The sequence below is a fragment of the Vigna unguiculata genome, chromosome 6 (genome assembly GCF_004118075.2).
Source record: "Vigna unguiculata cultivar IT97K-499-35 chromosome 6, ASM411807v1, whole genome shotgun sequence".
Lineage (NCBI taxonomy): Eukaryota > Viridiplantae > Streptophyta > Magnoliopsida > Fabales > Fabaceae > Vigna > Vigna unguiculata.
The window spans coordinates 34176016-34191649 of NC_040284.1; the positions used below are offsets into that span (position 1 = coordinate 34176016).

The window sequence follows — 15634 nt, forward strand, 5'->3', positions numbered from 1 at the left end:
GTCTAAATATTTAGTAATTCTTTGGTTTAGACTTTCTTGGAAGAACTTAATCCCTAACTTTGCAAAGATATTTACACAATTTTGTGTTTTACATGCTACTTTTGACTATTTTGATTGAGCACTTGGATTTGAGATTCGTTTTGAACTATAAGAATGGATATTATGAATGTAGAAGTCCAAGTAGATGAAATTAGGAATTCCTAAATAAAGTGAAAAATTGTGAATAACTAATATACTAATATATAATTTTATCAATGTTATTTAATTACTAATATACTTATATATATATATATATATATATATATATATATATATATATATATATATATATATATATATATATATATAGTTTTCCTCGATATCTTTTAATACAAATTTAAAAGCGCTTTCTATTATATTTTTTTCAGTTTTCTTATTTCAATATGTATTAATGTGCTATTACTTCTATATTATCATAATTATTTATTCTCTCTGTATTAAAGAAATTTAGGGCGTAATAAAAACCATGTTTTTTTTTTTAAATTTAGAGTATAATTAAAAATCATGTTATTTTGAAATTAAAACATATGACAGATAAACAGTATTTTTTTTTATTTAAGTAATATGCAGCTGAAAATGAACAAATAAAGTGATTGAATAAATCTTATTATTCTTTGCGAAGGAAAATCGCTCTCTCCCTCGCTAATTAAATAATTGCAAGTTAATTAAAAATGTGAGCTCAATTTTTACATAAAGTTTAAAGAAAATTGACACAGTTTGTGTGTTGTCTATGTTTCTTTGGTTGCAAATAAAAATAGTCCAACAGACCTCTAATTTCATATAATGAGTTTGATCATCTCTTAAATTTTAGCATTTTGTTGGATACAACAAATTCTCTCCATCCAAACCTTTAAATAATCTTCTTAATAAAATCACTTAACGTAAAACATTATTTTCTATAAAATCAATAGCAAGATCTCATTACACTTGAAAATATCATATACTTTTTAAGACGTGATCCACTCTTACTGGTCATATCATATATATATTAATATTGGATTATTACATTTTTTATCATTTAATACCAGTAATCAATATGTTAATTATCTTTTGTCTCTTATCTAATTGTATTGGAGTTTTGTTTACGGAGTGACGTAAAGAAAATGATGTTTTCATAATTGACGCCTTAGGATAACTGGTCCATCTAACTTCTCTCTAATTAAGAAAAACGCGCCAAAGTAAAAATCAATGTGAGAACAACGAGGTGATGGTTTTTTAATGAAAGAAAAAACATATTACAATTCAGTCCTTTATAAATTCATACACACTATTATCAAACACTTAGAAGTCAAGGCACTTCATATGCAAATAAAAAAAAAACAAAGGTAAAACACAAACAAACATGCATAAGAAAAACATCATAAGACAGAGCAACCCAAACTCTGAACAAACAAATTATGATCACACTCATAGTACACTAAATCCTATAAGGTTTGGGAAATCCTTATTTAATGCCAAGTGCCGAGACCGATTATTGTTGAGGCTCTAATTACTGGTTGATGGATCAGTTGTGTGGTTGATTGCACGGTGACGATTGTTGTTGAGCCAGACGACGAAGATCTTGCGGCTGATTCCCATGTCAGTGCAGAAACGTTGAATCTCCTCTCTGTTACCCTTGTGAGGTTTCCACCCCAAAATATGAGCAAACCTTGTCATCTGCTTCTTCTGGTCCACCGAGAAGGTCGTCCTCTTCCTCCTTAGTGGCCTTACTCGCTGCACTGCCTCTGGGTTGTTGTTGGTAGGCCTCGCTGAAACAGGAACTACATCCATAACATAATTACTCTCTGCTTCAGCTTGTTGCACGGGATCCTGTTTCCGGTGGAAGTTCCGGTGACACCCACAACATGCACAGAGGAAAGCGTCCTCCGAGGTTTGGTCGGAACTTGGTTTCAGATACTCATTGCACCCATCGTAGCAAGCTCCTCCAAGGGCCACTGCATGGTTGCGACGACACTCCTTGTACCCAAGCTCTTCATCCTCATCATGGCTTTCTTGTAGTTGGTTGGTGAAAGTGCTGGTATTGATGCTTGACATGGTAATGGTGTTTTGGGATTTTTGGAATTTCAGGGATAGAGATTGATGGTGATTTGTGTTGAGAGAGAGATGTTATATAGAGTAGAATTGAAGGTGGGATGTGACACGTAATTAGATGTTAATGCATGATTATGTCATATCTCAGAGTGCATCCTGAGATGTGGTTTTGTTCAACACATTTGTTAAACAAATTCTTCAAAAGCTAATTCATCCATTACACTGTCATCTTATTTTCTGGGTTAAAGCCCAAGCATTAAATATGGCTATTTAATTTTTTTCTTCACTGGGTTAATTAAGATCTTTGGTTCTTTTAATGAACTTCAACATTTCTAATCAACTACTTCTTTATTAGAATTGACAAGAGACAAATTTGTAAGTTTAGAGTTTGTCATACTTAAAACAACTAATAAAAACTCTTAATATAAATATAAATATATTACATGTTTTCATAACACAATATTTGTTTTTAATGTTTAGGTCGTTGAAATTTTAAAATGAAAAGAGTTTTAAGAAAATAAAATTGAAACATAAAAAAAAAAAAATTACACTAAAATTTTTGTAAGAAAAATTATAAAAAATCTCATAAATAATGATCAATTTTAATCATAAAAAATATATTTAAAAATCAACTTAGAGATCAATTTTCTTAACTAGAAACCAATCTAAACTTTAATGGTTAATGTTAGTGACCAATTTAAAAACAATTTTATACTAAAAACTACTTTAGTTCCCAATTTAAATTTAAAAACCAATTATAATTTTTTTAAACTATTCTAATTATCAATAATTTTTAATTTAAAATTTAGTACCTAAATTAATAATTAGTAACTAATTATTTTTTATCATTAAAATTAATTATTATTCGATAATTTTCTTAATAATATATACCTTCTTCAATCATGAATAAGACACTATAAAAAATAGTGCGTGTTTGCTTTCAATAATAATATAATAATACCAACAGTATAATAAGTAATAATAATAATAATAATAATAATAATATAAATGTAAGAAGGAAAAAAAGCTAAACAAAAGTACTCAGAATATATTTGAGTTAATTTAACTTTACTTAGAGACATTGTCTCAAAATGTTTCCTATTTGATTAAAATTTTATTTTAGTGTTCTTTAATATAAGATTAGTAAAAATAATCATGTTCATAGACCTTTTAATTGTAATTTTTTTTTCGTTACACTATATTTGTTCATCCAACACCCTTTTTTTATCTGATTAATAGGAATTAAACAATAATTCACTCAGTTAAACATATTGTGTTATTTTTTAAATATGTTAAAAATTAATATTTCAACTCGTTAATTTACTTTTTAACAATAAAAGAAAAGATAAATAGGTATTTTGTAAGGATGTGAATTATAGGTTTAAATTAGCAATATGAATACCGAATTTTAGGATTTTAAAACTAAAAAATTATATATAACATAAAATAAATTTATTTTTAATTTTTGGAAAAAAGTCTAAATTTAGAAAATATTTAATTTAAAAAACAAATTGAAGTGATTTCTCGTCCTTTATTTAAATCACATAGTTTAGAATGTAGTAAAGTTTAAGACTGGTGAAATCGATTTAACAATGTGGGTCTAATATATAGTATAGGTTTACAGTGATGTGTTTCGTTTAAAACAAGTTTTATATAAATTAATATTTGTCCATGTATATGTTTCTTTAAAAGCACAAAAACTAAGTTAAAGAAAATTTAAGCTATTTAATCTATGTAATAATTAATAATTCAAAGAATGGATATTTAGTTGGATAAAACTCCATAATGATTATCTTAATTAATTGTTATGGTATAAATATGAGATTGATTTGGAATGAGAAGCATTTTGATGGAAATTATAGCTTATGAAATATCATATAAAAAAAAATTCCTTTAGAATTTTGACCTTTTAGGTAATTATTTAAAAGTGGGTTAAAAAAAGTTGTGAAGAGTTGATAGAAGTTTCTTTTAAAATTATGATATAAAATATTTTACTTGGAGTTGTTCAAGTGAATTCAATCTACATAGATAATATTGTTAAAATAAAGCGCTTATTACTACGTGTCATAGCCATTAGTCTAGGTGTAATTCTTTTTACTTAACATGCAATAATTACCTTCTTAACAAAACAAGTTTTATATAAATCAATATTTGTCTAACTTATTTATGTATATATATCTCTCTAAAAGCACAAAAACTAAGGTAAAGAAAATTTACTTAATCTATGCAATAATTCTAAGAATATATATTTAGTTGGATAAAACTCCACAGTAGATTCTGATAATTAATTGTTATAGTATAAATATGAGATCGATTTGGAATTAGAAGCATTTTGATGAGAATTATACATTATGAAATATCGTATCAAATTTTTCTCTTTTAGAAATTTGATCGTTCAATAAATCATTTAAACGTGAGTGAGAAAAAAAGTTGTGAAAAGTTGATAGAAGTTTCTTTTAAAATTATGATATAGAACATTTTACTTAGAGTTCTTCAAGTGAACTCAATCTACATAGATAATATTGTTATGATCAATCGCTTACCACTAGGCCAAAAGTTATAACCGTTAGTCAAGGTACAACTATTTTTACTTAAGAGCGTAACAGTTCAAATACCACGATTTGATTGTAACTCAGTCCACTTAGTCTCTATCACAGGACAATTGATCTCACCTGCAAGTTGCAACAATCTCCCTTCAACAATTGTCTCACTATTAGAAATTTCACTGTTAGATTGTAACTTAACCTCCATCTTGAAATACTTGTGCAACCCATAATAAATATTAAGTATTGAGTGTTACGTGATGAGTTGAATGAGTTATAAATATTAATGAGCAATTACGGTAAATGCGCTTAAGATGAATGATCTTTTGTTCTACATTAATTAATTTGTTTGTTTATATGTTTTATTTTGATATAAAGAAACTTAAATTTTATCACATTTTAATATCAACATTAAAAGATAGATTTAAATAGATTAACTTATTGAAATACATAAATTACAAACATTATTAAGAATTAATCATGATCATACAATTATTTAGGATAATAATCATTTAGTGTAACAAGTATTAATATATTTTGTTTTTAATATAATAAAAATAATTATAAAAATAATAATTTTTATAAAACGAAACTCCATTAAAATTACTACTACTCTTAACATTACTGTTACTCAATTAACACAAAATTATATATCTTATATATAAAATTACTATTACTCCTAACATTTTTTAATCCTTGCAATTACAAAATACTTTTAATACAGAAGCTGTAGTTTAAATTTAAATTTTAATATAGTTTTGAACTCTTGAAGTTTTTAAAATTCATTTTAGAAATGGATATTAACTAATAATAATACCAAGTATTTTTACTCACCTGTTGAAAGAGATAAGTATTTATTTTATATATTTAAAATTATCATTAAAAAATAGTTTTTAATAATTAAAATTCATCATAAAATATTTTAAATGTGTAAGTTATTTTTAATTTTGAATCGTAGTATTTAATTTTTTTAACTAATTATGTTTGTATTTTAAAAATTATCTTATAAATAGAATTAGAAAAGGGCAGTTGGAGATCATTGAGATAGATTATTTTAAATAATATATAAAATGTAATTTTAAAACATAGGGATAGAGAAAAATAGTCAGAATATTTAATTGAAAATATAGGTATAGTAAGTAAGTTTTGTGTAATTTTACACATGAATGATGTTTTTTTTTTTACGTTATATTAACACGCGAAAGATTGAAATTTGCTTAAAAGGTGTAAAACAAAGAAAAAATAAAGCTGAAAGACAGTAAAACCTTAATTCAGACACATATTTATTTGAAGCAAAAACCATATATGAAAGGAAGTTGTTTTTGTCTGATTTTTAGCAAAACCAATGCAGTTATGGCTTTCGGAGATTTAGAAAAAACCAGGGGAATTATGGATATATAATACAATAAGGTAAAAATAAGTATTTTTTTTTCTATTAATTAATAGTAATCATCTAAAAATTAGCATAATAAAAGCTAAAATATCATGTATACTTTTTGAAATAAGAGGTAGGAGATAAAAAAATTATAATTATATAAATATAAAATAAAAATACCAAATGATCAATGCCAACTATAAAAATGAGTAGAAAAATAATAAATATATACCTTAAAAATAAGTTGCAAAACTAAGGAATAAAGAGAAAATAATATATTTGTTTATGTCACTTATAAATTAAAAATGTTTTAAATTTTTTAGAAAAGGACAAAAATGATATAAACAAATACGTGCAAAAACTAATTAAACGTTTAAATAAAAAAATATATAAATGATAAAAATAATATTATCTTAAAATTAAAAAATAATTATTAAAATAAATACCAGGTTGTATCCGATTAAGACTAAATAGTCACAGTTAAGATTGGAATAAATAATTTATTCAAATCGTTTGTTCAAATCTGAAGGTAAATATCCCAAGGTTAATTGTATGTTGTTATATTATGATGTCCCTGACATGATTGATTACGCAAAAAATATGGCAGACCCTTTTCTTAATAAAAAAGGAAATATTTGGTATCTGTATACAAACATGACAGTGGCATGCACTGTATGACAATGGCGGAGACCGCCGAGGCAACTGCATAAGAAAAAAAATAAAAGTTAGGATACAGATCAACGGTAAAAAAAAGGAACAAAACTTCTCGGTGCAATCCAATACACATCACACAAATTCTGAAAGCATTGCAATTACAAATCCAAGAAAAGAAACAGAGAAGTCTTCATCGCACAGCAAACACACATTGAGGACAGGAGAAAGAAAAATCAAAGGAAAAAAGAAGATGTGAGTGAGCAACACTACAACGGAGCTCCAAGGAGGTTAGTACTAAACTGATAATGATCTGATGTGTTTGAGGCTGGTTGAGTGCTGTCAAAGATTTTAAATTATTAAGCCCCAATGACTTGTATGCATAGTACAACTTGAAGAAATTAAAGAAAACTGGTTGAACTAAACAAAATGTAGCCTTCAGTTTTATGTAACTGCTCTATCTTCGACAAACAGCATAAAAATTCAGTGTTAAACAGTGTAATTTTTATATAAAAACTTGTTACTTTTGATTTCTTAGGTAACACTGTTGAGGCAATGATAAACAAAATTAATACACTTGTGGAACTTTTCCAGTGTTTGAGTCAACTGCAAAATTAGAAGCATTTGGCATGCTTATCATGCCTTTTGAGTCAACTGCAAAATTAGAAGCATTTGGCATGCTTATCATGCCGAGCATCAATGACATCAATGATTGAATCTATATGCTATGTGTTCGAACATCAATAGTAATATAACCCCATCTGTTTAGGTTAAAAATAAAAGTGAACCTAGTGTTCGATTGAATCCTTGAACTCACAGCAAAGTGAGAAACAAAATACAATGAAACGTATAAATATTACTCACAAGTAGTAGCATAACAAATACATTTAATGATCTGATCTGATGTGTTTGAGGCTGGTTGAATGCTGTCAAAGATTTTAAACACTTAATGCATATGCCTTTTATAATTGTTAAGTTAGAATGACTTGTATGCACAGTACAACTTGAAGAAATCAAAGAAAACTGGTTGAACTAAATAAAATGTAGCCTGCAGTTTTAAGTAACTGCTCTATCTTCCACAAACAGCATAAAAATTCAGTGTTAAACAGTGTAATTTTCTATAAAAACTTGTTACTTTTGATTTCTTAGGTAACACACTGTTGAGGCAATGATAAACAAAATGAATACACATGTGGAACTATTCCAGTGTTTGAGTCAACTGAAAAATTAGAAGCATTTGGCATGCTTATCATGCCGAGCATCAATGACATCAATGATTGAATCTATATGCTATGTGTTCGAACATCAATAGTAATATAACCCCATCTGTTTAGGTTAAAAATAAAAGTGAACCTAGTGTTCGACTGAATCCTTGAGCTCACAGCAAAGTGACAAACAAAATACAATGAAACATATAAATATTACTCTCAAGTAGTAGGATAACAAATACAGGCTTCACAGACAAAGTGAAAGAGTAGTTCACATAATACAAAGACTTCCTTCATATGTGGAAGAACCAATATTAATGATTATCCATTCAATGTTACAACCAGTACACATGATTCAATGATGGCTGTCTAAGTGATCAACAACCCTAACACCTTTATGAATGTCTAATATCAATTACTCTAGGTGGAATGCAAGTATATTTAGATCATTAAATAATTATAAAGAGGAAAGTTATTTTCATCAATTAATTAGACAATCTAGGTAGGATTGACATTCACTGCCCTTCAAAATAAAATAGCCCTAAACTGAAATACAATATTCTTGCCTGAAAAGTTTGTGCAGCAAGAGGATCATTTGGGTTTTTATCACCTGCCTAGCCTTGCCTGCACATCGGGTCAAGTAATTTAACAAAAGGTATAAATAACATAATCAAAACACTCGGTTTTGTTTTAAATTTTGGTAATAAAAGATAACCACTAAAAAATAATGAAGTTATATTCAGATTTCCAAAGTTAGATTGTTGATGGATGTACAAACATTTCAACTTCATGGTATATAAGTTTAACTAGCATTAGTTATTTTCATCAATTAACTAAACAATCCAGGTAGGATGACATTCAGCAGCTTCAAATACAATTATAGTATAAATATATAAACTATGCACTTTAATAAAATATAAATATTCAGAACAACATGATTGTACTGATTGAATCCATTTTATGATTGAAAAGCTACTAAAATTTTTGCTTAATTGCATTTTGGTGTGCACAGGATACACCATTATTGACAACTCTAAGCGGTCTGAGTCTGATCGCAACTCTAAACAGAGTTTGTACTGCGGCACCATGGAACCATATGCAACTACACTCGTTCACTTAATTGAGAAACTCTCTACTGAAAGGTACGATATTTTTGATAATATTAGTTTATTCGTTAATGAGTACGTTACAAAACTAGCTTGCTCATTTTGTTCATTAAAATAATTAGGGCTTGCTCATAAAAATCATTGTCAAAACAAAAAAAAATTAGGTAAGACTAAACTATTAGTCGATGTGATAATTGGTTAAAACGTGTATGGTCACATTGAGAATCGTATGGTAACTAGTGAGAGGTGATATGTATACATAACAATAGAAGTTTCATAAGGGAAATACAAATTTTAAACACATTAGAAATATTTTAAGATTTGTAGATATTTCAAGAATGCACATTTTTATATAGATCGGCATCGTCATCATCATCACTGCGTCGAACTAAAGGATCATTCTCCATGGCTGAGTTAGAAGAACTTGTTTATGCAGTGGAGTATTTTGGAACTAGGAGGTACAATGCTATCAATAATACTAGCTTACATGTGGGATACACTGCAAAACTGGTTTGCTGATAATGTTTATGTCATCATGCAGGTGGTTTGAGGTGAAAGGAAAAGCTTTTAAGGATGCAAACCATTTGTCTCACATAAATCTAAAGGTATGTTATTTTTTTTTCCCTCTACACAACATTTTTTCTTCATTGACATTTGGTATGTATAGGATAAATGGGAAACACTAGTGAACACAGCAACCATCCCTCCTCAACAAAGGAGAGGAGACCCAGTGCCTCAGATGCTCTTAGATAAAGTATTGGTCGCTGATGCTTTCTGGTCTCAACACCGAGTCAAGCTGCATGGAAGGCATCAAGTTAGAAGTGTCTTGGTGCCTATCCCTTCAACCCAAAAACAAGAGGGACCTTCGAATCAGAAAACTAGGCAGCGTCGAACTAGGAGACCATTCTCCGTAGCCGAGGCAGAAGCTCTTGTGCACACAATTGAGTTAGTTGGAATTGGGAGGTACGATGCTATCAATAATATTAGCTTACCTGTATGTGGATATACTACAAAACTGACTTTCTGATAAGTTTATGCCATCATACAGGTGGCAAGAGGTTAAGCGACGAGCTTTCTCGGATGCAGACCACAGGACTCCTGTAGATCTAAAGGTATGATATATCTTTGTTCTCTCTTACTACAATTTTTATTAATTTTAATTTGACGTAATTCTAATTTGATATGCACAGGATAAATGGAACACATTAGTGCACACGGCAAGAATTCCCCCTGAACGAAGGAGGGGTGAGCCCATACCCCAGGAGCTCTTGGATAGAGTCTTAATTGTTCATACTCTTGGATAAAGTCTATATGGATAGAGTCTAGAAGACTGCCTGGTATGTAGGTATATTTGTTAAAATAAAAAACAATTTATCTCATTCTAACTTTTGAATAGTGATAGTGAAGTAATGATAGTGAAGTATCTATCTTAAAAATTGCTTTGTATTTATAATTAAATGTGCAAAATAATCCTGAATACTAACTAATTATCATCACGACTTAAAATAATATTTTACTTCCTCGAGGATTAAATGAAATCTTAACTTGATCTTCAGACCCATACCTTTATATATAAAGTTACTTGATTGTGATAAAATGCAGTTATTATCAATTATGGAGAACTTTGAACAATTACTTGATTGACCGCCAGCATGTATTTGAATATATAGACTTACTAATATATATACTTTTATAACTGTTCATTGATGCTAATTGATGCTAAGGGACTAACTGTAACAAGCAATTTTTGTAGTTTTGTTCTGACCTTTATCTGATGTCTTATGACTATGTTTTTGCAGGTATTTAGATGGAGGTGTTATTATGTTGGATATAAACATTGACGACAAGAAGTTTATCTGAATTTTATGAGCTAACTTGGAGTGCTTTAAACTTTTGGACATTGTGTTGTGTAATCAAAACTTTTTTTATTAATAGAACTTAGTTATCAGGGCTATTTCAAGTACCAGCACACTATCTATTGGTGTGCATAGCAAAACTGTCAAGGTTCTGTAATTGCAAAATCTCATCCAAAATCCCCTGGTTCAATTAAGCCGAAGCCGAAGAACTTCTAGTTGGAAGATTATGGTGTTTTAGATTGTTTATTATGTCATAATGTATCATTGCTTTTAGTTTATTTATTACTTTTTGAGATGTATTGTTGCTTTGATGAAAAATACTTAGAAAGTTATTATTGTCTTCATTAACACCCATTTAAGTTTTTTGAATACTCTGTTACTGAAAATTTTCCTCTCGGTCTTGTTTGTAATCTCTTACATCTCTCCCGTGACGAAAAACGCAAACTTATTCAAGAGTTTTGTATGTTGTATCAGGGTGTCCTCCGAATGAGATTCTTAAACCACTTAATAAGAGATTAATACCAGTAGAAAAAGCACTTAAATTTTTTTAAATAATTACAAATTTTTAAAAAATTAGACCTTTCATAATTGACTTTGAATCCTAGTATATATTAGATGGCAATAACAGGGAATTTAAAATTGAAAGTGTAATATTCATAGTTATCAAACTTGTGAGTTACTCGGACGAGTTTACAAGTTACTCGGAAGCAAACTCAAGATTAGGGTTTAAGACTTGGTTTGTCCTGGTTTTTGCTTCTTTGGTCTCTTTTAAATCCATCTCATTTTCGCGATCTCTCTGTCTCTCGTTTGGGGTCATTGTTGCTCATGATCTGTTGTCGTTTGGCCATATTCCACAATGTAAATCCCTCGAGGTTAACAACTTTGTAATAGTATTTGTATTTTTAAAAAGTGTAATAATAAAAATGTTTGAGTTTAGGGTTTCTATCACTAACCATATTATAATACTTATTTATTTAAAGTAAACTCTTACCATCTAAGTTTATCATATTCCACAATGTAAAACCCTCGAGCTTAACAACTTTGTAATAGCATTTGTATTTTTAAAAAGTGTTATAATAAAAATGTTTTGCATCAGCCAACTGAATTGAGTCAACCAGACACACACGAATGTGTCATACTAATTGAAAACTACAGTTTCAATTATCTATATTAAGGCATGTATAAATAAAACTTAAATTTAATTTAAATGTGTATTTAATTTTTCAAATTTATATCATTTTTTATTGATATATAAATAAAAATTAAATATATTCTAATTATTATTTTAATGTCTGTAAGCTAAAAAAGGTAAATAATTTTAAATACTTAAATTTAAATCTAAAAAAGTTAATTGTATCACAAAATGGAGATTTAATTCAAAAAGAGAATTTTAAAAGATTGAACTTAATTTTTTTTTTGAAACTATTCTTAAAAGTGGTGAACAACAAACATATCTGATTTAAGTAAAAAATAATAATAATTTAATGATTGTATTAATATTTACTTATAGACGTTTTAAAATGGATTTGATTTTTTTTAAAAGATAGAAAATTGAAATATATAATATTTATTGAATATGGTAAAATTAAATACATCCAATCGTACGAGAATTAAATTATAGAAATTGTTATATTGTTTTCCTATAAATTTGAATAATTAATTTTGTTTTAATAATTTGTTACTATAAGTCAGGTTTATTATAAAAACAGGTGAATGTGGAGAAATAGTTATGATAAACTATATTATTTGTGTTTTGAATTATATTATTAATTATAATAAATTTAGTGTAAAAATATAGAATGTTACTTATGTATGTAAAACACTTTTAATTTTTTATTAAAAAAATATAAAAATGAAAAAGTAATCGGTTATTTGTGGAAGAGTATAGCCGAAATCAAAGGGGAATTCTTAGCTCATTCTTGGAGCTCTACACGATTTTTCCTATCCAATTTGCTTGCTTCATTTACAAGCACAACATTACAATGTAATGTTGGTTATTGTTTTCATCACTCCCATTTCAAATACATTTTTCTTTCAATTTTTTCTATCAATTGCCGTCTCTATATTAAACACTTTTTATCATTACAAACAAAACAACATGTATATAAAGCCAATCATATTTCAACACACAAAAGTTAATACAATTAGAAATGAAATTACCTCAGCAAATATGTTGACAGTCACCTGAATCCAGATGTGTGTCATCAATTAACAATAATCTGCACGGAACCCATAAAAGTTCATAAGAATAGAAACAAAAATTCAAATTTTATTTTCTATCAACCTTCAAAACTCTCCTCATTTCTCTGTTTCTAAGAGTGTTTTTCAAAAATGAAATGGTTCAGAACATACTTTCACGATAAAGTTCATGGATCTACTTCCAATGAAGTAAATCGCAGCCGTAATAGCCAAAATCAGCATTGTCAGTTAAACATGAAAATAGCGAAAACTTGTAAAATGAAACAAAGAAAGTTAGGATTTAGGTTTACCCGTTCTCCTTGTAACCTCTGCAAAACCGATTTCAGTAACAATATCAATCCCATTTACTTTCTCAACTTTCTGATTCGCAGATCTGAAAACATCTCTAAGAAGAAATCATCCCCAGATCTCATTCTTTCCCTATTTCTCATTCTCTCTCTATCTCTCATTCTCTGTTAGCTTTGATTCCCAAATCCCTCAAACAGACCAATTTAAATTCCTTCCATCCAAACCTTATTTTAATATATTATTTATTGTTTATTTATTATGCTATAATTTATGACGCTAAAAACAAAAATACAATTTTTTATTATATTAAAATAGAGATGTGACTTTTCTTATAGCTGCCATTTCCTCTGTTTACGGCTTTTATGATGTCTCTCTTCCCTTTTCTGTTTATCTTTTTTATTTTACTTCGTCAAACAAAAAATAATCATAAATAAATAACCTCAACTTCTATGATGTATAATAACCGGTTTACATACATAATTATGACACGATTGCATACATTAAAGAACCTCACCCTACAAAATAACAATAATAAAATGCCCGTAAAATGACGCATTTTTTTGTCTACACTAGTTGCCAAATCATTAAATTAAGAAGAACAAAATCCTTTTAAAGAGTTTTCAATTGTTTTGGGAGAAAATTTTCATTCGAAGTAATTTTTTCTTAAAAAAAATCTATTCATCGTCTATTTATAATTTAAAAGAAATTATATATTAAACTCAACATGCATCTTTAGATAACTTCTTTATATAACTAATGCAAACATGGGGCAAATTTAAATTAGAAGTTTAATAGTGAAGTTAAGAATTGTGAAAACGAGTTAAAAATGTGAATCTATTTTAACATATTACAGTGATGATGTGTTTAGTTTAAATCAAGTTTTTTATAAATCAGGTTTTCTCTGACTTTTTTCTGTATATATCTCTTTAAAACACAAAAATTAGGGTAATGAAAACTAATTTAAGTTATTTAACCTACACCATAATTAATAATTCTAACAATGAATGTAGTTGTATAAAACCCTATAATAGATTATGTTAAATAATTGTTATGATATAAATGAGATTGATTTGGAATGAGAAAAAAATCATTTAGGTGTGGGTGAGAAAAAATTGTGAAGAATCGATAGAAGTTTCTTTAAAATTAACATGTAGAAATTACGGTAAATACGTTTAAGATGAGTGTTTTTTTTTTCTATATTAATTAGTTTGTTTGTTTATATGCTTTATTTTGTGATAATATGAAATGCTATGATTTTATTTTGACAAAGTAATTTAAATTTTTTTCACATTTTAATATCAACGCAGATTTAGATTAATTCATTAAAATGTATAAATTACAAATATAATTAAAAATTAATCGTGATTATATTATTATTTAGAAAAATAGTTATTTTAGCAAGTATTATTAATATATTTTGTTTCTTGTATAAGAAAAAAAATACATATTCTTAGTATATAAATTTTAAGTATGTTAAAATTGTCTCAACGTTGACGGATTCAGGTAAGTAAACAAGTGTTTGATTTTTAGTATTTCTCAAATGTATTTATTAAATTAATATGTCATAGATATTAAAAGAATAATATGAATTTTGAATTTACAACAAAAAAATAAATGTTTCCTTTATAAAGATATTATATATGAATATCATTATTTTTAAGGAACACATACGATAGTTACCAAAATTAAAACAAATTTTCAATTACATTAATCTTTAACAAAATGTTCAAACAAAGTTAACAAAATTAAAAAAAATTTACTAAGACCGTAACTTTGTTACATTGCACTATTCTTGTTATACAAAATGTACTAGTTCTCATTCATATTTAATATAATATTTTAAATTGTGCAATGTAAAAGACAAATATTTATTTTTATATAAACAAATTTATAATAAATATTTTAATTCAAATTATATTATAATTCAAACTTGTCATAAAAAGTACTTTGAATACATAAGCTGTAGTTTAAATTTAAATTTTAATATGTAAATTAAGTTTTGAACTCTTGAAGTTTTTAAAATTCATTTTACAAAATGGATATTAATTAATAATAATACCCATTTTTTTGACTTTTGCACTGTAAGAAATAAGTATTTATTTTATATATTTAAAATTATCATTAAAAATAGTTTTTAATAATTAAAATTCATCATAAAATATTTTAAATATTTAAGTTATTTTTAATTATGAATTGTAGTATTTAATTTTTTTAACTAATTATGTTTTTATTTTTAAAATTATCTTATAAATAAAATAAAAAAATTGCAGTTAGAGATGATTGGGATAGATTACTTTAAATAATATATGAAATGTAATTCTAGAAGAGAGAGGCAAAG

At 27.1% G+C, this 15634-nt stretch overlaps 1 protein-coding gene and 1 long non-coding RNA gene across 2 annotated transcripts; both read right to left on the minus strand.

Moving 5' to 3' along the window:
- Positions 1-1254: 1254 nt before the first annotated feature.
- On the minus strand, positions 1255-2215 carry LOC114189185 (zinc-finger homeodomain protein 5-like). The gene has a single exon (XM_028077891.1). The coding sequence runs from the start codon at positions 2071-2073 to the stop codon at positions 1525-1527; it is 549 nt and encodes a 182-aa protein (XP_027933692.1). The 5' UTR covers positions 2074-2215; the 3' UTR covers positions 1255-1524.
- Positions 2216-8408: 6193 nt separating this feature from the next.
- LOC114187570 lies at positions 8409-13508 on the minus strand. Its single transcript, XR_003605282.1, has 3 exons — positions 13299-13508; positions 12970-13028; positions 8409-8471 (listed from the first exon to the last, which is right to left on the minus strand). It is a non-coding gene; the product is annotated as an uncharacterized LOC114187570 (long non-coding RNA).
- Positions 13509-15634: the final 2126 nt, after the last annotated feature.